The sequence below is a fragment of the Python bivittatus genome, unplaced genomic scaffold (genome assembly GCF_059951505.1).
Source record: "Python bivittatus isolate LINGU-HERP-01145 unplaced genomic scaffold, Pbiv_v1 ctg000790_np1212, whole genome shotgun sequence".
NCBI lineage: Eukaryota > Metazoa > Chordata > Lepidosauria > Squamata > Pythonidae > Python > Python bivittatus.
Genome location: NW_028277110.1, coordinates 8,714,960 through 8,740,620, shown reverse-complemented (window position 1 = coordinate 8,740,620; position 25,661 = coordinate 8,714,960). Strand labels below are relative to the sequence as shown.

General features: G+C 44.3%; 1 protein-coding gene across 1 annotated transcript in view; it reads left to right on the top strand.

Moving 5' to 3' along the window:
* The first annotated feature begins 11,597 nt into the window (after positions 1-11,597).
* EFNB1 (ephrin B1) overlaps positions 11,598-25,661 on the top strand; it is a 107,292-nt gene continuing 93,228 nt past the window's right edge. The window contains exon 1 of the mRNA XM_088129283.1: positions 11,598-11,955. Coding sequence (XP_087985409.1) covers positions 11,822-11,955 — 134 coding nt within the window. The 5' untranslated portion in view covers positions 11,598-11,821. The remainder of the gene's footprint in view (positions 11,956-25,661) is intronic.

Genomic DNA, 25,661 nt, shown 5'->3' with positions numbered 1-25,661 from the left:
ATTTTGGTCCACACAACCCCTCTCCTGGGGCCAGAGTTTAGAATCAGGCCATCATCCTTTCAATCCTACTTCAGTTTCCTCCATATGCAAGGACAGGGTGTACAATAGGGAGCCTAGGGAGGGGGCAATCCTGATGAACTTCTGATCATAGCACCATTTCCTACAACCCCATGCCTATTGATCTGGAGCATGGCCTGTTCACCTTCAGCCTATATAAGAGCTGCAATTGCTGTACAGAACACTGCAGAACCGCCCCATCAGCAGAGCCCGCCATAAGAAAAGGTGATCATCTTGCAAAAGGCCTTCATCTGGCTTTTTGGCTTCCACTATGAGTCATGGTTGACTGAAGACGTCTCCACCAGTGAGCAGAGATGATGACCACTGTGTAGAACAAAAAACTGGTGAGCAGACCAGTCCTTCGAAGCTCTCCGGAGAAGGAGAGAACAGGAGATTGCCCATGAGTACTCTGAATGGCAGCTCCTCACAAGGAGACCGTAAAACAGCGGTCTCCCATGGGTTTGATTGCAGATGACATCTTTGCTCTCAGCAGTGGCAGAGACTTTAATAAGGACATTAAGCCAGCTGAACTCACTTTCTAATCACGTTTGCAAATGTTCAGTTTAACCACGTTATGGATATTAGAGACCTTCAAAACAGTGAGCTTAATTTGACACCTGGTGAGTTTTACCTTCTTCTTTGGATTTAAGAAATTTTAAACAGGACTTAAGAATTTAAAATAATATACAATTGGCAAAAATAAAAAAAAGGATTTTGATTTAAGAAAGTTTTAAAGAGATTGGGAGACCAGAGAGAAATGGAACATTGGTTATTTTTGCTGTAATATCTGAAAAACAAGTACAGTGGTACCTCGGTTTATGAACTTAATTCGTTCCATGACTCTGGTCGCACCCCGAATTGGTTGCAACCAAAGGAAATTTCCCCATAAGGTTCAATGTAATTACCGTTAATCCGTTCTGGCGTGGAGGACAGGGAGGTGGCTATTGCTTGGAGAGAGAGTCCCCCTCCCTATGACCATGTCAGGGGCGGAAAAATGGCTGCGGACCACGTGTCAGGGGCAGAAAATGGCCGCGGACGTGTCAGGGGCGGAAAAATGGCCGTGGACCGTGTCACGGGAGGGAAAATGGCCGCGTATCCTGTTCATACCCCGAGGCAGAGTTCACAAACCGAGGTAAATTTTTGCGGCCGGAGCTGGTCGTAACCCGAAAAGTTCGTTAACAGAGGAGTTTGTAACCCGAGGTACCACTGTATATAATTAAATAATATACTCATGAGAAATGATTGAAATGGAACTAAACCCATATTAGGAACTGAGGCTTGATGAAGGTTGCAAATGGACACTAGAGGGAACTAAAGGACCAGGCAGAAGGGTTAAAATGGCTAAGCTGGCTATATAGCCTTTTCGTATCTTAATGAGTTTTTTGATAACTGGACTGACATATTAATAACTAAAAGGATACAGATTTCAATGGATACATTTTCAGACGATGATGAGAAAAATTTTTAAAAACTTTTATCTGATATAGACATTATAGTGTTTGAAGGCATGGAGGACAACAAAATTGAGATCACCAACACGGGAATACAAAAGACAAATCAAGAAAAGGATCTAGACACGGAAGAGCTGCGACAAGAAATCCTGGACGTTGCCTCTTTATGGGATTTAAAAAGTAGGCTGGTGAGAGCTTTAGACTCCTCTTGAATGCCAAAGATTGATGAAAGGTCAAATCCTGCGATGACTGGATGACTGGAAATAATTTAAAGGTTAAGATTGTGAAGAACAAAAAGAAGGAATATAAAGTTGGACTATTTGATCAGGGATAAATTGTTTGATATTTCTGCTAACTCCTAATGGATTTTTTTGCTGAACAAGGACTGAAAAGATAATTTCTGGATTGCATATAGATAAAAGTTAGGCTATGGGGAGAAGTGTTTTTTTTTTATTTGTAACTTTAAAAGAGGGTGAAAAATTATTATAATAGCTTATTCTCAGTGTGATGAAGGTTGGAAGCCAGTTATTATTATCTTTGTTGCCTTTTTTTTTTTCTTCTTTTCCTTTTCCCCTGCACCTTCTGAACTTTTCTTTTTTCTTCTAGTTTAGTTTGTATTGGTTTTTACTATGTTTATTAAAAATGTAAATAAAATTATATATATAACTGGACAATGTGGCACCCATCAGCTCCTCTTCCCTGCCATCACAGTACTTCTTGCAGAAAGCACAGGGACTCCACTTCGGCAGTGCTGGTCCCCATGATCCTTCATGCTGCCTGAGCTGGTTGTTCAGCATTTGCACCCATTAGCAGATGAAGAGCAACAGGTCTATTTTATGGAAGAAAACTGAGAGCCATTGTTTTATCAGGTAAATATTTAAGAGGCACATGGGTGGTCCAACCAGAACCTCTACAAAGGTCTCATAAAATCCCCAGAGCAGCTCCCCAGATTTGGCACTGATTTCTGGTACTCCTGTGTGATTACTGCTGCTACCTCTTCCTCCAGTGAGGGGCCTCTGGATGAAGGATAAGTTCTGATTCTCTGGTGGAAAACTTTGGTTGCCTTCTCATTCCCTTGGATCCACCCAAGCTTGAGCAAGATAGGCTTGCATCACTTGGGGTTCCACATTCCTCTAGTGTATCAGTCTTTGAAACATGCCCTATTGGAGCACCTGCAAAAAATCTATCATCTTGTCAAGAGGACAATTCCAGATAGTTTCGACTTTCCTCAAACAATCCTTCAGTCAATTTCTACTCCATCTACATGGTTATTTATTTTATTCATTTTAAAAGACTTATGTAGCTGCCCATATTATAACAACAGGAAAAGCTGTTACTGTTACCCCTGCAATCAGAATAAAAATCAATAAAAACTCTCTAAAACTCATGGCGCGGAGTACTGAAACGTGTCTGAACAAAGCTGTCAATAGCTGCATCAGCAGCTCATAATCCAGTAATGTCCCTTGTAAGAAATCACTGAGAGCCCCTTGGCCATGTGATTGAGGCTGTTCCTCCTATTCTCCAGTTAAGCAGCTCAGGTCTTTAGAAGCAGTTCTGAACTCATCAGCATTTGACCAACAAGAAATATTGCTGACCTCCGAGAAAATTACTGGATAATACTCTAAAGGAAATTCATTTTTTCAATGAATTAGTGAAATTTAATCTACTCCTCCGACAGATCTGGGAGCGTGAGCCTTTGCAGCTTGGTGGCTATAAGTCATTTTCTCAATGGGCAATTCGAAGCATTAAAGGTGGGAGGTCCTCAGGTGTACTTTGTATGCTAATTTTTGAAAAGCAATACAGGTAGTCCTCGTTTAGCGACTGCCTTGTTTAGCAACCTTTCACAGTTACAATGGTGATGAAAAAGTAACTTTATGACCAATCCTCGCATTTACAACCTTCACAGGTCTGTAAAGCAGTCAATCAATTTTATTTTGGTCATAGACCAGCATATAACTAATAACATAACAATTATGTTAAAATAGAAATAAAAAGTCATATGGATAGAATAAAATAAGGTAAAGATAAAATTATTAAGGTAAAATTACAGAGTATAGGTATTAAAATCCAAAAGAATCCTAAAATGCAAAACAAGTCTGTAAAGCACAGGAAAGCTGAAGTAAGATCATAAGCATAGTTGCAGTTCCACTTAGCCATTGGTTTGCTTAACGAGTTGTTTGTCCCAACTGTGGTCACTAAATGAGGACTACCTGTAGCTAACCAAACCTCTCTTTCATCCACCTTTACCAATTACATCTTTTAATTACTCAATGATCATCTTCTGCCTCAACTATTGTCCCAAATAAACTACAGAACACACTTGGGGAATATCTTTCCAATCTAGTTGAAATGCTGGCAGATACTGCCATCATTATGGCAGGTGAGATTAATGCATAGCTTGGAGCAAGCAATGAAAAGTTAGTTGCATGATGTAGCTGCCCCGTCAATTTCAACATTTACCCCCATTCTCTAAAAACAACAAAATAAACAAAGGAAGTTGACGATCATTTTAAATGTCAACTAAATTTGATTCTCTGATTTTAAATAGATCCTCTGAAGGAGATTGCCAAGGTCAGCTCACTCACTGGTGTGGGTGAGGTACTAGTACCATAGACTACTTTTAGTACCTTCAATATTGTCATCAAATGTTATCAGTTTTGAATTGGTAGCTGTCGTGATAGCAATCATCTTTCTTTTATTGTTGAAATTTACAGTAAACAATTCTAGCCATCACCAGAAATAACACCTTGGCCATTTATCTAGAAAATTACAGGAGAATAAGATCATGTAAGCAGATCTCACTCTATCTGTGATGAATGAATGAATGAATGAATGAATGAATGAATGAATGATAAATAAATAATAAATGTGGTGACTTCCAAATATTAACTTCCAGCATCCAAGACATCTTGGTTAAGCCATCTAAACAGAACCCTTAGGTGAAGCCCTGATTCAACTGAAGATAAACTGGTGCTAAAGGAAAACTAAACAACTGCCTCAAGGCACATAAAATTAACAGTCTGAACCACTAAGAAAAAGCAGGCAACCCAGAAAGCCCATTGGCAGAAACTCATGAACATCTCCATAGGAAAGAATCTGTCAGCATTCAGGGGCTCGGCAATACTCGCTGTCATAAGGAACCCTCTTCTTATCTTTTGACACGGCCTTTCCAGAGGACTGGGCTCAATGCTACAGATGCAGTGATAGCACCGGATCCCCAAAAGATACAGCCAAGTTGAACCCCTGTGGAGGATTTCATCACTGCAGAATTAGCACAAGTCAGATGGTGGCCCCAGTCCTGGCAAATTTGTTTAGATAGATTGAACAGCTCAGATTCTATCTGAATGGATCAGATCCATCACCATCCTGCTATGTCAAGCTTCTGGGCTATCTGATCTACAGAATACAGATCTATTATAATACACCCCATACCTCCAAAAACCATGCAATCTAAATTCTCCATGTGTGCCTAGATGTATCTCCAACTCAACTAAGAGGGAGGCCTGAGCGGAAGATTCAATAGTACACCTCCACATGAGTACTTTTGCCCACATCCACTGGGAGAACTTGAATTACCTGCCTGATTTCTCTTCTACTGCGTTTTCTATTCAAATTGATACCAAAAATTAATTATACCACTCTTAACCTCCAGGCACTGAAAAACAGAGCATGAGCTTACTCTTGTCCTTTTAACACATACCTTAGAAATAACTTCCAGGAAAGTAACTAATTTTTGTTCATAGCCATTGTTGTTTGATGTGAGTTAATTTTATGAACATTGTTTTCATAACAGGTTTGTATTTATTTAGTGCTTGGATTATCTTTTAAGTAATTTTACAATTTTAATAATCACTAAACCAGAGCTTAAAGTATTTCATCACCTGGATATTTTAGGTAGTCTGGTACTTTGCCCAGAGTCACTTTTTGTGAGATGGGCAGTATCTAAATTTGAAATATGAATAAATACATTTCAGTCTTTGCTTTATAATATTTACAGTATACCAACTTATTTTCTGTCCTTTTTAAATAGTTTACTTATTAAACTTAGAATATGTTAGTCTGTTTGCTCCATTATCTTGACACTTCACACACCACTGGTCACTGACTATAATAAAGATTTGATGGAGTAAGTCTCTGTCAGAGAAGATGAGAGGTTCCTGGACAGGCAGCTGGAGAGGCAGCAAAGCAAAGTGAACCCAGTGAAGAGGAATGTCCTGGAAGCAGGTGATCCAAAGAAACAAGACAAGGAGGCCCTCAATGTTAGAGATATTCAGGCTTTCACTCTAGAAGATGATCAACAGCTACATGAGCAAACCTGGCTGCAGAACATTGTAGAGCATCATGGGCTGCCTGAGGATCTAAGAGCTTCTAAAGCAGCTGGTCCCAGAAAAGGCATGTGGTGCTGGTGGGTGATTTCTTGTGAAGAGGAACCAAGGAGGCAGATGGTGTCTCAACCCTAGATACCCATATCCTGGTAATGACCAAGAGTTAACTGGGATCATTCAAACCCACCCATAACCATCCTTTCCTTTTGATTCATGTGAGGATGAATGAAACGGCCAGAAGGGACTGTGAAAAAAAGAATCTCTGGAGACTATAAGGCCTTGGGCAGAAGGATGAAAGAACTGAGAGTATAAGTAGTCAGTCATCCCAATGGCGAATGCTACCTTTACAAAGAACTTCTGGGAAGAGATAGAATGCATTTTAAAAGAACTGAGGATGTGTTTGGCAGTGCCTCACCAATCTCATCAGAATGGTGTTTAACTACAGCAAGAAAGGACTGTGGCAAAGGCCGAGAACTGAATACAGCCAAAGACTAGAAAAGCGTAACACAAAGGGAGGGTGACGCTTAGAATTTTGAGGACATCAGAGAGACACCAGTATTGCTGCTATGCAAAACCACAGATTCTACCCAGATGCAGAGTATGTGAAATAGGGACACTAGGGATACTAATCCAGGAAGGCAAATTTTAAGGTGAGCGGAATCACTGAAATTTAATGGAATGATACTCATTATGGGCACATAGCACTGGAAGGCTGCAATGTATTCAAAAGGAACAGACCCAACAGAAAAGGAATGTGTGTATGTATTGCACTGTACCTAAAGAAAATACGTTTTTGCACAGAAATTCAGGAATCAGAGCACTGTAAATCCTACAGAAGATGTTTGGGTAAGAATAAAAGGAGAGAGAAAGCAAGCAATATTGTCATGGAAGTTTATTACAGACCACTTGGCAGATACAAGAAGGTCTTCCTGCATCAGTTGACCAATCCTTCAAAGGAGCATGCAGTAGTGATAATGGTGGATTTCAATTATCCTGACATCTGCAGGGAAATTAAGAATTTAATCAGCCTCTGACTCTTGGCAGAGTTATCTACCCTTGTTGGTAACTTTGTCAGAAGGTAAAAGAAAGAGTAAAAGGTCTGCTATCCTAGACTAATCCTCACCAAAAGACAGAAGTTGGTTGAAGAAGTGAAGTGACTTGCAAGAAATTGATCATGTTATCCTTCAGTTCATGATGTCCAGGAAGTGAAAGTGACAGGCCTGCATACTGGACTTCAGAAGAGCATATTTTAATGAACTCCAAGGGAAGGTAGATTATCCTTGAAATTCTGAAGGAGAAAAGCATCCAAGGAGAATGGGAAATTCTGTACGCTGGAGAAAAATGGGAAAAATCTGAAGAGGCCAGTGTGAATACATGCAGAGTGCGGTAACAAAATGCTGAACAAAAAGTCAGACGTACACAGGAAATAGGAGGAGCACATAACCAAAGAAGAATACAAGGTAGTCACCAGAAATTGTGGGAACTGTAGGAGAAAGTCTAAAGTTTAGAATGAGCTAATACCAAAATAACAAAAAAGGGTTCTTTGTGTAGGTATTCTGGTTTCATCTGAATCCTCTGAGTTAAGAGGCTGAAGAGGCAGAGCATCAGAGAATCAGCAGGCAATCAAGCACCCGTGGCAGCTTCAAGAGCTGTCTGAGCAGGGGAGACACGTTCCAGGCAATGTGAGGACAGATTCTGGCAGGGCACCTTTCCCAAGAATGTGCTGGCACCAATGAAGGGCTGGGTAAGGTGAAGGTAGGATTGGTCCTAATCAAGCTACAGTGGTGCTTAAAAGTTTGTGAACCTTTTTGAATTTTTAATATTTCTGCATAAATATGACCTAAAACGTGATCTGTTCTCCACACAAGTCCTAGAACAAGACAAAGCAAACCCAATTAAACAAATGTGTCAAAAATGTTATACCTGCTTTATTTTTTGTCATTTATGTATAAGTGCATCCACCCCATTTTCCCTGTCACACAGAATTATATTGGCCTTTGCTTAATTAATGTTGAAATCCATAGTCTTTGTTGCATCATACAATCTATCTAAATATTCACTGCAAATCATTCAGATTCTCAGTCAACAACATATTATATGTATACAAAAATATATGTTTATTTGCTAAAACTAACACATCTCTAACATCAGCAGAAGCACTGTTTATGCATTTATCCATAAATATATTAAATAACCAAGGGGACACAACGAATCCTTGTCTTGTCCTCTGTTCATTGTTGAACTATTGGCTAACCAATCTACTTCTTCAACCTATATGCTGAATATATATTATGGGAAGCTGGATTGGAAGATGAGCATGGTTTTAAAACTGGAGGAAGAAATATCAATAGCCTGCACTGTGCTGATGATGCTACCCTAGCCAAAAATGCAAAGGATCTGCAAGGTCTAGTACTAAAAAGTCAAAGAGCAGAGTGAAAAAATGGGACTAAAATTAAACATAAAGAAGACCAAACTAATGACAACACATACAGCTACCAGCCTTAGAACTGACAGTGAAGATATCAAAGTGGTGGAGGGCTTCTGCCTTTTAGGATCAACCATCAATAGTAAAGGAACAAGCAGTCAAGAAATATGCTGCAGACTTGCACTTGGAAAAGCAGCCATGAGGGCCTTGGAAAAGATATTCAAATGCCGTGATGTGTCTATACCTACAAAGATCGTGCAAGCCTCACTATACCCTGTGACACTCTCCATAAAAATGAAAGTTGGACTTTGAAGAAGCAGGATAGGAAAAGTACTGATGCCTTTGAAGTTTGGTTTTGGAGAAGACTCCTGAGAATACCATGGACAGCCAAGAAAACAAAGCAATGGATCATCGAACAAATCAACCAAGTTCTTACAAATCATCCTACTTTGGACACATTATGCGAAGACCTAGCTCTCTGGAAAAAGGCTCTAATGCCAGGAAAGGTGGAAGAAAGAAGAGGATGATCAGCAGCAAGGTGGATGGACTCAGTTAGTGGCGCTGGGGGCACTATTGGAAAAGCTGAAGAATCAGATGAGGGATAGACTGGCATGGAGATTTTCTATGTGGTCACTAGAAAATGACATCATCAATCAATCTGCAGGTAGCCTTGACTTAGTGACAACTGGGACCAGCAACTCGGTCACTGAGTGACACAGTTGCTAAGCAGAAAATCACATGACCACAACTGGGCTTACAACCTTACTTCCCCTTCAGTCATTAAGCGAAGAGACATGATTGCTAAGTGAAAAATCATGTGAGCCCAATTTATGATTTTACTGCCACCTTCCATACTGTACTGAATTAACTCTGCTTGTTGCAAGCAAAAATGCACACTGGTTGTGAAGCATGCAGATGATCACATGACTGAGGGATGCTGCAATGGTCATAAATGCACACCAGTTGTGAAGCATCTGAATGGTAATCATGTGACTGCAGGATGCTGCAATGTTTGTAAATGTGAGGATTGGTTGCAAAGTTATTTTTTTGGCACCGTTGTGACTTCAAACAGTTGTTGCACGAGGCAGTTGTAAACGAGGACTACCTGTACTTCTTCCCACACAAGCTTTACTTCCATTACATAATGCTATTGAATTCAGCAACCAACTTTTGACTCCACAATCACCCAAGCATTCCATGATTTAAACCTATTCACTTTATGATATGCTTTCTCTAAATCAAGAAGTGTCCGATAAATGTTCTTTCTCACATTCAGATCTGCTGAACAGATCTGCTGGTCTACGCACCATCTTACAGTATCACTGCATCACATTTTTTATTTTACTGTCACCTCTTGTATGCTTTTGATCATTATTAAGCCTTCCCAGGCACACTTAGTGAACTAGCCACCTTTTTGAATTCATGGTTGCAATGTTTCCCTTGGTTGAGGGCAAAAACGTCATTCTTCCCAATCATCAGACAGTGATGAGTCTTAACACAAATGTTAAACAAATTTCACAGCAAAGCAAACTGTTCATATTTTAACACTTCTCCAGTTGCACTATCTACACTTGCACCTTTACTTTTTGATGTTCTTATGGCAGATTAATTATCTTCATATTTTTTCCTTGGATTACTAATATCTATACCATTCATTTCAATTCCACTCTTTTGATATATCATTTTAAACCCCCCCCACCCCATCTATAAAATATTCCTTCCAGCATCCCCTCACTTCAGTTTCATCCAAGCTAATTTCTAGGACCTGGCTAGACAAGGACAGATGACACCAACATCTCAGAGATCTGTCCAGTTCGGTCACTGCATCGGGTCCTGCAACGGCCACGAGCTCAGAGCCGGACAGGACTTAAGAAAACGCGCGACCAAATACAACATCCCTGCGTGCGGCAGAACGTGGAGCCGGGCTGCAGGGCAAGCCGGGCATCCATCCGGGGGGCGGCCCCGCTGCCCAGCTCGCCCCCTCCTCGGGCTCCTCGGCCGCTCCCCGAGGCGGCGCTGCCTTTCTGCGCGGAGCCAGTCCGGCCCAAGCACCGGGCGCTGCCTTCGAAGGGGCCTCCGCGGGGGCCACAGGGTCGTGCCAAGCAAGGTCCGGCCCAGCAGGCGCAGCCGTCAGGTAACGACAGGCCCCGGAGTAACCGTGTAGCGAAGTGACCGCGCGGCTGCATCACTTCCCAGCACAACCCACCTTAACTGCGCCGGTCGGCCCTGCAGCGCCTCCCCGGCGCTCGTCTCCCAGAGTAGCGCGCAAGACCCCGCACGCCCCCGGGAACGTTCCGGCCGGCCAGCCGCCCAGCCCAGCCCAGCCCTCGGCTGAACGGTCCCGGCAGGCCGGGGGAAACCGCCCACGGGCCTCTGGAAGCCCTCAGGGTCCATCGGGGCCCGGCGCGGGCCCTCCGCCTGCCTCCCGACTCCAGGGCGGCCCCTCCTGGCGCTCCCCGTCCGCCGTCAGAACCAGCCGCACCGTCCGCGCTTCAGACCCGCGTTCGCTCCGCCGAACACGCTCCGGTTCAGGCTCGCACCCCGCGGCCGAAACGGGCCTCCTCCGCGCGCCCTCCGGCCCCCGGCCGCGCCCCCCTTTTTCGCCACCCGCCACTGGGGAGCGACCTGCGCCCCGCCGCGGACGGACCCTGAGACGGGCAGGGCCCGGGGCCGGCTTGGCCCCGCCGGCCCCTCGGCCGCCGCCGGAGACCCCGCCGGGACCCAGCCTTCCCCGACCCGCAAGCGGCACCGAAGCCGTGCGCTCCTCCCGGCTCCCCGCAGCGGGGCGGCGGCTCCGGGAGCCCGCCGTCGCCTCCAGGGCCGGGCGGAGCCGCTCCGGCCTTCGGGCCGCCCCGCCCCGTCGGGGCAGCCCGGAGGGTTCGGAGCCCCGCAGGGACCGGGAAGGAGGGCCGGGGGCGCGGCGGGCGGGCGGCGGCGAGGAGCCCCCGCAGCGGAGCTCCGATGGCGGGGCGGGGCGGGGCTGCACCGCCGCCGCGCTCCGGCCTGGCCGCCCCCTGCAGCCCCGCGCGCCGCCGACAGGGGGAGCCCGTCGCCCGCCGTCGCCCGCGCGGGGAGCCTCAGCCGGGCTGCGGCCGGGAAGCGCCGGCCGTCCGCGGCTCTCGCAGCCAGCGGATCCAGCGCCGAGCCGCCGCCCTCGCCTCTCCCCGCCCCGCCCCGCCCCGCCCCGCCGGCCGCGGAGAGCCCGGCGCGCCCCGGTCTGGCAGCGCGCGCGCGCGCGCGCAGGGAGGGGCGAGGATGGCCCCGCCCCGGCCGGCCGCGGGCGAGGACCCCGCGCGCCGCTCTGCCATTGGGCGCCGGGAGGGCTGTCCGCGGCGATCGCCTGCGCCGGAGAGTAGAGCGCGCGGCGGCGCCCGGCGCGCCCAGTGTGAGCTGCGGAGCCGGCGCGGGCGCTCGACGGCGGGGACGAGGCGGGATTGCTGCGCCGCCGCCGCCGCCGCCGCGATGGGAGGCCCGTGAGGCGCCGCGGAGGGTCGCATCGCCGGGAGCAGGCGCCGCCGCCGCCGGAGCAGCCGCGGCGGCGGCGGTGGCGGTGGCGGCGGAGAATGGGCCGGCCCGCGGGGCGCCCTGAGCGCCTCTGCCGGGGGCTGCTGGCGCTGCTGCTGGCGCTGGGCCGCCTGGCGCCGCCGCTGCTGGCCAAGAGCCTGGAGCCGGTCTCCTGGAGCGCCGCCAACGCCAAGTACGTGCGGGCCGCGGGGCGCTGCGGGGAACGGGGCGCGGGCGCCGGGGGGGTGGCGCCGGCGGGCCCGCGAACCCCCGGCAGGCCGGGAGCCGGCACGGGCGGTCCGGGGCGCCGGCGAGCGGGGCGCCGGCGGGCCCGTCCAGGCGGCGCCCGCGGCCGGCCGCAGCTGCTGTCGCGGCGGGCCGGCCCGGGAGAAAATAGCGCCGCTGGAAATAGCCGCGGGCGGCGCGGCGCTCTGGGGGGGCCGGCCGCCCTCCTGTCCGACCGGGCTCGCGCTCCGCCGAAGGGCCCGAGCCTGCCGCGGGCGGCCGGGGAGCTGAGCCGGGGCGAGCCGGCGGGAGGCGTCCTTCAGCCCCTTCTCCCGGTCGCCGGCGGAGGAGGGCCCGCGCCGGGGTCGCTCAGCCCTTCTGAGAAGGGCAGCTCGGGGGCGGCTGAGAGCGCGGTCTCCTCAAAGGTTATTTGATTCGGCGAAGGAGGCGGCGAAGGGAGACCCTCGTATCTGCGTTTTATTGTTCTCCGGGGAGCGCTGCGTGGGAGTCTAGCCTTGGTTTTCTCGTCGGATAGCAAATAATTCACGTGGAGATCTCTTCCGCGCATTATTAAAATAAATGATTTCCCCTCTTGTAATTAGCGTGAATTCTGCTATCAGGGGGCCCTCTGAAAGCTGCCTACAAGACCTGTATTTTCTTTTACCTTCTTTAAACAGCCATTCTAGGAGAGTGGTTCTATATTACAGACCTTGCTTCAAATTAATTTTGCAAATTTCTTAGCATAAGTAGTTCTGAAATGCGGTTTCACATTCTTAAACTGGTGAGAACCCTGCGTATATATTCTCATGCACGCAGATGGATGGGCGCAGACATATGGATATGTATCGAACAAATCATATAGCTTACTTGTAAAAGGGGTTTTATTTATGTATTGTGATTCAGTGGAATTACTGTGGTTTTGTGTTATGAAATGATCTGTGATATGTGCAATAATTTGCTTGCTTGTATGTTATATTCCTAACTAGTAAATTGGCCGTGGTCGCAGAAAACATCATATGATATTTCGTTTGTAGTTTGCATTAGAGATTAGCCTTGAATGATCCAGTTGTTCTTATTTATAAAGTGGAGTTACTGTTTTTTAAAAAATGTAGGAAGACTTATAAAAAGTTCGGTCTATTCCAGTTGAGGGGATGAGACGCTGCACCTTGAAATCCACGGTGGCCCAAAGCGTCCTGAAGTGAGCCTCTTCTCCTGGAAGGCTTTCCTGCTGCTGAGGTTGCCCTTATTGAAACACGTGGCGGTGAATTTTGTGCATTGGCCCCATTTGCCGAGGCGACCTTGCCTGCGAGGCTCCTTAGAATGCGAGGCCGCAGCTCTTGTATTCAAGTCCCCTGCTTTGGAGGTTGGGGCTCTCAGTAGTGTGGAGAATTCTGTGTCCCCTCCCCATTTCATCCCTGAAACAACCCTGGAGTCTGAGAGGGAAAATCAAAATGCTGATGCTACCGAAACAGAATGTTATTCCTTCAAAGAGTCTTTGTTTAAAGTTTAATGTATTTAGTTTCAGTTAGGATTCCGTTTTTAACCCATTTTTAATTGAAAAGAGCTATTTGTCAAGTCATTGTAAGTTGACAAAGTGATGAAAGGCTTTTAAAACACTCAAAAATCTGTGACTTATTTTCCCCTGGTGGGCTTAGAGAGAGTTAAGAGAGGCCTCTTGACTGTCGTGGCTGGCTGGCTGAGAGCACATTCCAGCCATTTCTCCAGCTGTAATCACAGAGTAGAGATGGTCAGTAACTCAGGACCGGAGCTCAATCAGCCTTTGGTGTTGCCTAAAGCAAGGGTGGAGTGAGAGGCTCTTGGCTTTGTGTTCCTAGCATGACTTAAGCAAAATCGCAAGCGGGGGGGGGGGGCATAACAGGAGATCACATTGCAGTTGGTTTTCAGGTCCTGAAGGCTCTCAGGACCTGAATTCTGTTGTGTGGATGTTCAGATTTCAGTTGTGTGGTGGTGTGTCCCAGACGGGGCTGGATCTTGCAAGCAGTGGAGGCCTGGACTACTTTTCCATTTCCTCTTGGAGCTTCAGTCAAGAGCCATCCTGCTGATGGGCTCTCAGAGTGGGGCTGTGGCTGTGATTTCCTTGCTCTTTGCTTGTACTAAAGGCCTTGTTAACAAGGAGGCAGGCGGTTCTCTCTCTTTCTCTCAACTGATGGCGCTGTTGCAGAGCAGGAGGGGGATATTCTAAGCCTCTTTGGCAGGGCTTCCCGTTCACATGTACTTGTGGTAGTAGGGCTGCCCTCGGGCGTTCCCCGCCTGTCCAGCTGGGGTTCTTCTGCCCAGGACTTCCCACAAAACATATAGAAAGAAAGGTGCTTCTGATCAAGTTCAGCCCAAACGGCAGAACTGAACAAACCTTGTGCCATTCCTGAAATGCAAGAGGCGGCTATGTAAATGTGCAGTCTTACACTTGGGGAGGGTCTAAATGGGAAATTCCCTTAAGAGAGCCTTGAGTTTGTTGGAAAACAAAAGAAAGCAACATAATCAGCGCCATCACTCTAGCTAAAAGATGATGTTGGACTTCAGCTTATATTCACATTGTGTGTATATAGAACACACAGTGATGATGTTCTTTTTGGCTGTATCGAGTACTGTGGATTTTTGAGCCATGGGAACTAGCTAAAGAAGTATCATAGAAAACTGGAAGCAGCAATCACCTGATTTGCAGCAATAAAATTGTTGACACGTGCTATTTGTCAACATTTGAACAAGGGTGGTTTTTTTTTCTTTGGAGGAAAGGACAAGGAAGAAAACTTTTGAGCAACAAGGGGGGACTTTTTCTGTTGATACCATAATTTTCCAGCCCCTTTCTTCCCTTTCCCTTTGCTATTCTGTTTAACCTATATCAGGGACAAATACAGGTAGTTCTCGACTTACGGCCATTCATTTAACAACTGTTTGAAGTTACAGTGGTGCTGAAAAAAGTGATTTATGATCAATCCTCACACTTACAACTGTCATGGCATCCCCATGGTCACATGATTAAAAGTCGGGCACTTGGCAACCGGCATGTATTTATGATGGTTGCAGCATCCTGGAGTCACGTGATAACCATTTGCAACCTTCCCAGGGGGCTTCCAACAAGCAAAGTCAATGGGGGAAGCCAGATTTGCTTAATGATCACGGCAAAAAGGTCATAAAATCAGGCACAACTCACTTAACGATTACATCACTTAGCAATGGAAGTTCCAGTCCCAATTGTGCTCATAAGTCGAAGACTATCTGTAATGTAAAGGGTATTGGGACTCTTGCTTGTTGGCCTCTGGAAACAGAACCAGCCTTACTTGCGGTGGTGCAGAAGATCCGGGTGGGTGGTGACGGCTTTTGGGTAGCTTTGCAGAATGTCTTTGCCTGCTCCATTCTAAGCCCACCTCCTGGTCACATGACCCAGAACAGGATGTATGCAGCCTGCCTGGGCTTTCCAGTGAGTACATGCAGATGCTAATAGGGAGACCAGAAATATGTGCGCATCCAACACAGCAGGTCGGTCACTTTGTTATGCAGAAGAAAATGCAGACGCCTCTTATGGCCACTGGCGGTAAAGGGTTTGGAAAGAATTTCCGAGCCCTGCTCTACGTGCTTTCCTGGCTCATCATCATCTTGGAAGTTTATTGCCTTAATAGAATGAATTAAAAAATACAAAACATGTAAAATGCAAAAAGGAAGCAAAAGCAAATATTAACAAACAGCTGTAAATGTTAGAAGAGTAATGCAGCTCGGTTTTTAAACAACAAAACCTTGATCTAGGGATCATGTTCTTCAGGCTTTTAGCACTAGTGTACACATACTCCAGACACCTCATGAATCTGGGCGGTTTCTGATGGGTGCTGAGGGACGTCTGGTGGGTGAATCTGGTTTTGGAACCCAGGCCCTTGATACAGTTGTCCCTGAGAGACCATCTCTGTCAGCCAGTCCCAGATGGCTCCTTGGTTTATTGAAAGCCACTGGGAAATGATGCATCAGAAGCAACATCTCGAGTGCCAAGAAGTGAGCCTGACCAAACATTAGTATGTGCCCACATTCGGGCATACCCTGTGCTGATAAGAGGGACGATGCATCATTACATCTCTTACCATGTCAGAGGGTTATCGCTCAGCAGCTGTGTTTTGAGTGGCCAATTCTCTGCTAAGGAAGAACCAACATCTTCCTTAGAGCTTCCGAAGACCTGCCACCAGGCTGCTGTAATCAATTAGCACAACACCTTGCTGGCAAAGTTGACCAGATTTGTTCATGTTTTCAGGGTAGGATCCAGGGTGATGACTTGCTTGGTTACCTGGGATTTCTTTTGAACTGTGATTTCTGATAAAGTGGTTAGGAGGGTCTTTAGGATGTCCCCTGCAGGCTGAACCCCTGCCTCTCCTGGCTTCTCTGTGTAGCTGGAGGAGGGGCAAGTATTAGATAACTATGTCCAGACCACCAACCTTCCTTTGAAGCCAGGGCATGGAAGAGAGATGGCATTGGTGGCGGACATTTGTTGGGACCTGGATAAGGGTAGTGCATCCATCAAGGTCCTTTTAAGATCTCTCAGCAGTGTTTGACCATGGTATTCTTCTGGACTCCCTTTGGTGATTCCAATCCTTGCTCAGTAGGTAATTGCAGTTGGTGCTGCAGGGATTGGTCGTCTCCCCCACCCCCCATTGTTTGCCTGTTATGGTTCTCTGTCTGCTCCAGTGGTTTCTCTTGCTGGGATGACAGTACTCCTGCAGGAGCACATCCATGATTTGGAGGTCCTTCTGGACTCATGGCTCCTGTTAGAACATCCGATGGAGGACCTGGTTGGAGAGCCTTTTGCTCAGCTTTTGCTAGTGCCCCAGTTGGGACACTACGTGCAGTGGGAGACCTTGCTACAGTGACTCACACACTTGTTGCCACTTGTTTAGACTCCTGCAATGCACTCTGTGTAAGGACTGCCTTTGAAGACGATTCAGAGGTTGTAGCTGGTTCAGAATGCAGTAGCTTGTATGCTAATTGGCATTTGTTGATGGGAGCACATTATACCGGTGCTGTGGGCTGTATACTGGTTACCAATAGGTTTCTGAATGCTATTTAAAGTTGTGGTTGTTGTTGTTGTTTAGTCGTTAAGTCGTGTCCGACTCTTTGTGACCCCATGAACCATATTGCGCCAGGCCTCTACCAAATCTAATCCTCTAAATCTATTCATCACCTTCACTGTGTACTCACAAGGAATATGATCTAAGTCATACCTGAGTGGTCTAGTGGTTTTCCCTACATTCTTCAATTTAAGCCTAAATTTTGCAGTAAGAAGCTCATGATCTGAGCCACAGTCAGCTCCTGGTCTTGTTTTTGCTGTCTGTATAGAGCTTCTCCATCTTTGGCTGCAAAGTATATAATCAATCTGGTTTCGGTATTGACCATCTGGTGATGTCCATGTGTAGAGTCGTCTCTTGTGTTGTTGGAAAAGAGTGTTTGCTATGACTCTCCACTGGAGAAGGAAATGGCAACCCACTCCAGTATCCTTGCCAAGAAAACCCCATGGACAATGTTAAAAGGCTAAAAGTTGTGGTGCTTACTTCTAAAGCCTTCCATGGCTTGGTACCAAGATGTCTATAAGATTTAATTCCCCCCTTGGAATCAGCCCAGCCAACTTATTTCTCTGGGAGAAGCTACTAGTGGTGTTCCACTTTAGGGAGATGAGGGGGACTGAAGCACTACTTTTTTGGTGGTGGTACCACTCCTTTGGACAGCCAGTTGTCTCCCATCCTCCCTGCCTTCTGGAAGGAGCTCAAAACTGAGCTATTCTGGAGGGTGTTAGGGCCATGACTGCATCTTGGTTGGGTTATAGCTTGGCGTTACTATTCAATGCTTTTAATTGGTTTCTAGACATTTTATTTGTGTATTTTATTATATATTTATTGTGCATTTTGTCTTGGAACCCACTGAGTGGATTACATTGGGTTTGCAAACGTCTGTACATGAAATAGATAAATGTTAAGATCATAAAATACATATTTAATGTTTTTCTTAAAACTGAAGACCATTGACTTGTTAGAAACAGATACTCCAATTTTTTACTGAGGATTTCTTTTAATTTGTCTGTAATTATTCCTGTTCATAAAAATGCATTTTTAAAATTTTAAATGTTGTACATTCAAAATTATTGGAGTTTTCTGTAGCTGACAGTGCATAAGATCCAAAGTGAGAATATATTAAATGTTTTGATGGAATTTATTGCCATTCTGCAGTTTCACAAGTTATTTTTGTATATAGCTTTGAAGGTATACTTAGCAGTAAGTTGATTTTGGGTGCTCAACTAATTTTCAGCCTATGTCTCTAAAAAAAAAAATGTTTAAGAGTCAAATTTTCCCGACAGCATAAATCAGACTTAGATTTATTACTCAGTAACATCCAAATACATTAGATTGCCTTTAATGCTGGGAACACAAACAATTCCCAGTATAATTAGGACACAATAAGTGCCAAGATTTTAAAGGCTCCTAATAGAAACATAACTGTTGTGTACATTGCAGTCTCATTTTTATTCCAACAAATAACACACTGATATGTAAGCCCAATGATTCAATTGGAAGCCCTTACATATGGGAACCTCAGTTCAAAAAGAGAAAATTTGAGAATCTGGTCATTCCGTTAAAAACTCCATTATTAACTTATCAATTTGTCTAAAGTGTCAAAGTGGAACTGATGTAGGCACCCCAATTATAAAAAAACCACAAGTAGTCCAGGTAGTTGCCTGGAGTCAAAAACTGACTTGAAGGCACCAAAAAAAAAAAAAAGGATACAGTATTAGATCTATTTCCATTTATTGTGCATCTGAAAACATAATGTATTATTATTTAATTTCATTTTTATCCTGCCTTTGTTTTGGATCAACTCAAGATGGTGTCCATACTTAATGCGCCTGCCCCCTATTTTCCCTACAGCAGCCACCCTGTGAGGTGGCCTAGGCTCAGAGAGATTCACCCAGTGGGCTTCTGTGTCTAAGGAGGACCATGACTCATAAACCCCCAGTTTCTAGTCTAGCACCTTCCCCAGAATATATGCCACGTTGTTGCACAGCCTCTGCATATTTAGGTAAGGAACTTAGGTGATTGTTAATAAAGCTCAGACACCTTCATCCTATAGCAACTTGTGCCCAATTCCAGCCAATTCCTGCCTGCCTTGGATGTCTCTTGTTTGTCCAAGAGGAGAAGCCCAGTTGAAGCGAAGAAGAGACACATGCCAGATTGAATTGTATTTGTGGGGAATAATCCCATTTGTAAGAACTTGGGCAGAAAGGCTAATTTAAGAAATAAAACCTAAAGGACATCGTTAAATTGGATGTTTTAGCTCAACAGTTGTAGAATATTTTTAAAAATCTGTATCATATCAAAACCTTTTTCTTCATCCAGTGCTAACATCAGCTAATAATCTAATATTGTCAAGGGCTTAGCATCCTTCCACAAACAGTATTATTGATAGAAGGGTCTTCTGCAGTCTATGTGCTAAAGTGGCAGGCAGAATTGGGTGACAAATTGGTTTGCCCAATCTCAAAATAGCTATTCTATAGGCCTTACGCCATTCTGTTAGAAACCTCTTGCGGGAACTCTCCTGGATTGTATAGAATTAATTGTGTCTAATACTTCTTGCAGCATTAAAGGTGCATCAGAATCCTTCAACTGGACTTGAGACACCTTTGGAAAATTTATTTTGTTTAAAAACGTTTCAGGCTGTTTGTCAGGTATTTCCGCATTCAAATTATAAAAGGGGGGGATAAAAGTCCAAAAGGTGAGCATTAATTTCCCCAGAGTCGTTGTATAGTCTATCTGTAGAGTCCTTAATTGTACCTGTTGTGTAGTTTCATTTGAGAAACCAACAATTTTCCTGGATGTTCTGCCAGTTCCAAATACGACCATTTAATACACTTCATTAACTCTTCCACTTCAGACATATACAGTTGATCAGGTTCCATTTTAATATGTTTGAAGGCGTTATAGAATTCCAAATTTAATTTCTCACATAGATGATCAAATTTTCCTTAACCTTCCTTTCTAGATTACAATGGTAGATTTTTTCTTCTTCCATGAAGCATATGCTATAGCTGTACTGTGTAAAAGCTTTAAGTGCATCCCCAAAAGTCCTTGTATTTGTTATTTGAAAAAAATCTTGAAGTATTTTTGTTGTTGGTCAGGAAATCTGGGAAACATCTAATTGTGATGCATTAAAAAAACATTTTAAACTTGCTAGAAAACTCCTTCCTGAAGACCAGATCATCAGATACTAGAAAAGAACCTGTAGAACAGTTCTCTAGCCACTGTACTAAGGATCGGGATATTAAAAAAATAATCCAAACATGAATTGTAAGGAGTTGAAAAAAAAGTTATATTCTCATTGGGTCAGAATTAATCCTCTCCAGATGTGGGTTGGATCCATACCCTTCCTGTCTCTTCGAGGCAGCCAGATAGAGTGTATATGGTTGGATTTGAGAGGTGATCAGTGATTCTTTGTGGGAGAGCGTGATGCCACCTGCTTTGAAAGAGGTGGTGGCGTGCCCTTTTCTGAAGAAGCATCTCTTGATGCAGCTGTATTTGACAATTTTTCTCCTGTCTCTGGCCTTCCTTCCAGACGGCTGTTGAGAAGGAGGTGGGGGGTTAGCTCCAAAGAATCTAGAGGAAACAGATTATCTAGATCTCTTATAGACTGGATTCAGGCCTGGTCATAGGATGGTGACTCCACCCGTAATTAAAGGAGATGATTACCAAGTCCCTGACTGCTCTACTGTGAGGTTCCACAAGGTATAGTGCTCTCCCCTGTGTTATTTAACATCTGTATGAATCCTCTGGGAGAGTTCCTCTGTTGGCTGGGAGTTTGGGTGTTAGTAACCTGTTGAAGATACACAGTTATACATCTCCAACTCAAACAGAACCAGATCCTGCAGATGTCATTGAGCCCTTCATGTCGTCGTCCCCCCCTCCCCCCCCCTTTCCTCAGTTTCAGGAAATGTGGAGGATTCTCTTTGGACAAAACAGTGGCTAGGCATTGCCATTTCTTTTTTTTTATAATAACTTTATTAAATGTTAAAAGAAACACAGTAAAAATTAACAAGAACTAATACTGAAAGAAAAGAAAGAAAAAAAATCAGAAAAAAGAGATAGTAAAGATCTAAAGTGCAGAAAGCAAGGAAAAGAAAAAGAAAAAAAAAGAATTGACTTCCAACCCTCCTTACAACAGATATAAGTAACAATATACATCTAACTCTTACTTTAAGTTTACAACATACAGTGGGGCAAAAAAGTATTTAGTCAGCCACGAATTGTGCAAGTTCTCCCACTTAAAAAGATGAGAGAGGCCTGTAATTTTCATCATAGGTATACCTCAACTATGAGAGACAAAATGGGGGAAAAAATCCAGAAAATCACATTGTCTGATTTTTAAAGAATTTATTTGCAAATCATGGTGGAAAAGAAGTATTTGGTCACCTACAAACAAGCAAGATGTCTGGCTCTCACAGACCTGTAACTACTTCTTTAAGAGGCTCCTCTGTCCTCCACTTGTTACCTGTAGTAATGGCACCTGTTTGACCTTGTTATCAGTATAAAAGACACCTGTCCACAACCTCAAACAGTCACACTCCAAACTCCACTATGGCCAAGACCAAAGAGCTGTTGAAGGACACCAGAAACAAAATTGTAGACCTGCACCAGGCTGGGAAGACTGAATCTGCAATAGGCAAGCAGCTTGGTGTGAAGAAATCAAGTGTGGGAGCAATAATTAGAAAATGGAAGACATACAAGACCACTGATAATCTCCCTCGATCTGGGGCTCCACGCAAGATCTCACCCCGTGGGGTCAAAATGATCACAAGAACGGTGAGCAAAAATCCCAGAACCACACGGGGGGACCTAGTGAATGACCTGCAGAGAGCTGGGACCAAAGTAACAAAGGCTACCATGAGTAACACACTACGCCGCCAGGGACTCAAATCCTGCAGTGCCAGATGTGTCCCCCTGCTTAAGCCAGTACATGTCTGGGCCCGTCTGAAGTTTGCTAGAGAGCATTTGGATGATCCAGAAGAGGATTGGGAGAATGTCATATGGTCAGATGAAACCAAAGTAGAACGTTTTGGTCTAAACTCAACTCGTTGTGTTTGGAGGAGAGAGAATGCTGAGTTGCATCCAAAGAACACCATCCCTACTGTGAAGCATGGGGGTGGAAACATCATGCTTTGGGGCTGTTTTTCTGCAAAGGGACCAGGACGACTGATCCGTGTAAAGGAAAGAATGAATGGGGCCATGTATCGTGAGATGTTGAGTGAACACCTCCTTCCATCAGCAAGGGCATTGAAGATGAAACGTGGCTGGGTCTTTCAGCATGACAATGATCCCAGACACACTGCCCGGGCAACGAAGGAGTGGCTTTGTAAGAAGCATTTCAAGGTCCTGCAGTGGCCTAGCCAGTCTCCAGATCTCAACCCCATGGAAAACCTTTGGAGGGAGTTGAAAGTCCGTGTTGCCCAGCGACAGCCCCAAAACATCACTGCTCTAGAGATCTGCTTGGAGGAATGGGCCAAAATACCAGCAACAGTGTGTGAAAACCTTGTGAAGACTTACAGAAAACGTTTAACCTCTGTCATTGCCAACAAAGGATATATAACAAAGTATTGAGATGAACTTTTGATATTGACCAAATACTTATTTTCCACCATGATTTGCAAATAAATTCTTTAAAAATCAGACAATGTGATTTTCTGGATTTTTTCCCCATTTTGTCTCTCATAGCTGAGGTATACCTATGATGAAAATTACAGGCCTCTCTCATCTTTTTAAGTGGGAGAACTTGCACAATTGGTGGCTGACTAAATACTTTTTTGCCCCACTGTAACTTCCATTATTTCTGTTAGCCCATGTTATTTCTAATCATCAAATCCATGCAAGTTCCATTTTTTTCTGTTTCCCAGAAAAAGTCCAAAAAAGGTTATACATATTAAAACCTTACAGTTGTTATATATAAGAACAAAAATCTGTAACTTTTATAACAAATATATTTTAACCTTAATCAAAAATAGATCCAACTTATTATTTTTCTCTAAACCTCCCCCCCCCCCACGATATCTCATAAATGCATCTCTGTATATATAAAAGCCTTACAGGTGTTATCATATATAGGAATGAAGATGCATAACTTTTATAACTAATGTACTTTAACTTTAATCAAAAGTAGATCCATTTTATAATCCAACTTATCATTTTCTCTAAAAAAAGAAAAAAACCAAAGATTTCTTTCCATTTATGCACAGATCTTTAAAACCTCGTCATTCAGTCCTGGTCACAAGAAAATCCCTTTAATAACTACCAAAACCCTCAACATATGTATTAACCATAGTCAAATACATTTACTTTATAAGCCTTCTGGTTACTTTTAAAAAGCTTGATCTTTAATCCTTATAGTATCCCCCAGGCTGATTTCTTATCATTTTCTGTTTGTCTCCTCTCAGATACAATTTTCCTGATGTAACACCTTCTCTTTGCAAATCCAGGATAAGCAGACTGTCCAAATCACACTTCTGTTATATTACAGTGGTACCTTGGGTTACAAATTTAATCCGTTCCATGATTCTGCTCGCAACCCGATTTGTTCGCAACCCGAGGCAAATTTTCCCATAAGGTTCAATGTAATTACCGTTAATCCGTTCTGGCATCCGCGGACCACGCATCAAGGGCGGAAAAAACGGCCGCGGACCACGCGGCAGGGCGGAAAAACGGCCGCAGACCACGCGGCAGGGTGGAAAAACGGCCGCGGACCATGTGGCACGGGCGGAAAATGGCCGCGGACCACGTGGCATGGGCGGAAAAATGGCCGCGGACCACGTGGCACAGGCGGAAAATGGCCGTGGACCATGTGTCACGGTGGAAAATGGCCGCGGATCCGGTTCGTACCCCGAGGCGGAGTTCGCAAACCGAGGTAAATTTTTGCGGCCAGAGCTGGTCGTAACCCGAAAAGTTCGTAAGCAGAGGCGTTCGTAACCTGAGGTACCACTGTATTTGTATGTCCCCTTGTATTATTATATCATCATTTGGTTTTACTTGTAAATCCATGGCATTGCCATTCTGTCTGGTGACTAAATCCATCTTTTTAATGACTCCTACTTGAATGATACAGCCTAATTTTCATCAGCGGTGCCATTGTATCAATGGAATTGTATATATACCTGTCCATTTCACTATTCTCCCATAGGGAACACTGTGGGGAGTGCAGAAATGGAGTAAGAAATAAGCCAAATAAATCAAAAGTATGTGATCAGAAAAGAAGAGAAAAGCAAAGGAAATACAGCTAAAACCAGCTTATATCATCATAGTCCACTGTACCTTTCTCTCCTGGCAGACTACCTTGCATCATATAGTCATCATATTCAAGAACCATCCTCTGCCATTTGTCCTTCAGATTTCTCACCGCTCTTATTCTGAAGATCTGATTAACGCCATGTAATGATTCTTTCTTATTTTTTCTCTTGCTCTCAACTCATTCACATTCTGTCATAGATTTGTTTTGCAATTCAATTCTCATTCGTTACAAACTAGCCCAAGGTATTTCTTTTGTCCTGGACCGTCAGTTTTGCTTTCTGTTCACATTCATTGAGCCCCTGCTCTTCCTTGACCCTCTCTCCTTGTTTGACCACACACTCTTCTGAAGCAATCCATTCCTACTGTGTACAGTTTAGCTTTCCTGTTTCTCCTGACATACCCAACTCTCTCTTTCATGGCCCAGAATAGACGGAAGAGCTCTCTTACATCCAGCTGCTTTAGATTCTTTTCTCACTCATTCCTCACAAAAGACCATGTTACTCTCTACCTTTCTACCAGCATGTATTCCCAGCCTTACAGAACAGTGTACGAGGCACACAAATTCATCCACTTTCTCTAGTTTTTTGGCCATTTACAATCATCTGATCCATTGTTTGCATCAAATAAACTAGCTGATCCCTAATTCCTCATTGTATCATGCAGTCTGTCTCTGACAATGTATGGCTGTATCTGCATACCACAGTGCCCATGTGTCATGTCCCCAACCAACAGCCCTCTCCTGTCATGCCCAGCATTTATCCAAAAAGGAAAGGAAGTTCATTATATGTTTGATGATTTAGAGAAAGCACAAAATAAAATAAATACTGTTAAATAATGTGTAGAGTATATGTCAGATTAAAATATCAACTCTAGAACCCAAATTTGGGATGTGGCAAATTTTAAACTGATACATAATCTACACATTATTTACAGTATTATTTCAAGGGATTTTTATTATTTATAATTTTTCCTCTTACTGATTTAAATTGTGCTAACTAAATATTTTTACAGTTCAGTAGAGATGTGTCTTGATTGGAAATTGAGTATGAAATGTCTTATAGTACTCTAAATTGTTAATGGTATGTTAGAATATGTTAGCCACATAATCTGCTGGTTATTTGGGATTTGTTGATTATTCACCATGTTCTGTGGTTTATATTGGTTCCCCCCCTCTCCACTGTATTTTCCATATTCTTTTAAATGTGTATTTATTTCAGTATTATTTCTTTTCCTTTTTTTCTTGAAATAATTATAATGAATAGGCTTGGATGATGGAATGGTTTGGTGAATATGGAGTTGAAGTTTGGTTCTGAAAATGATAGGAACAGTATATGACAGAAATAAAGCATGCATGGGAATAAAT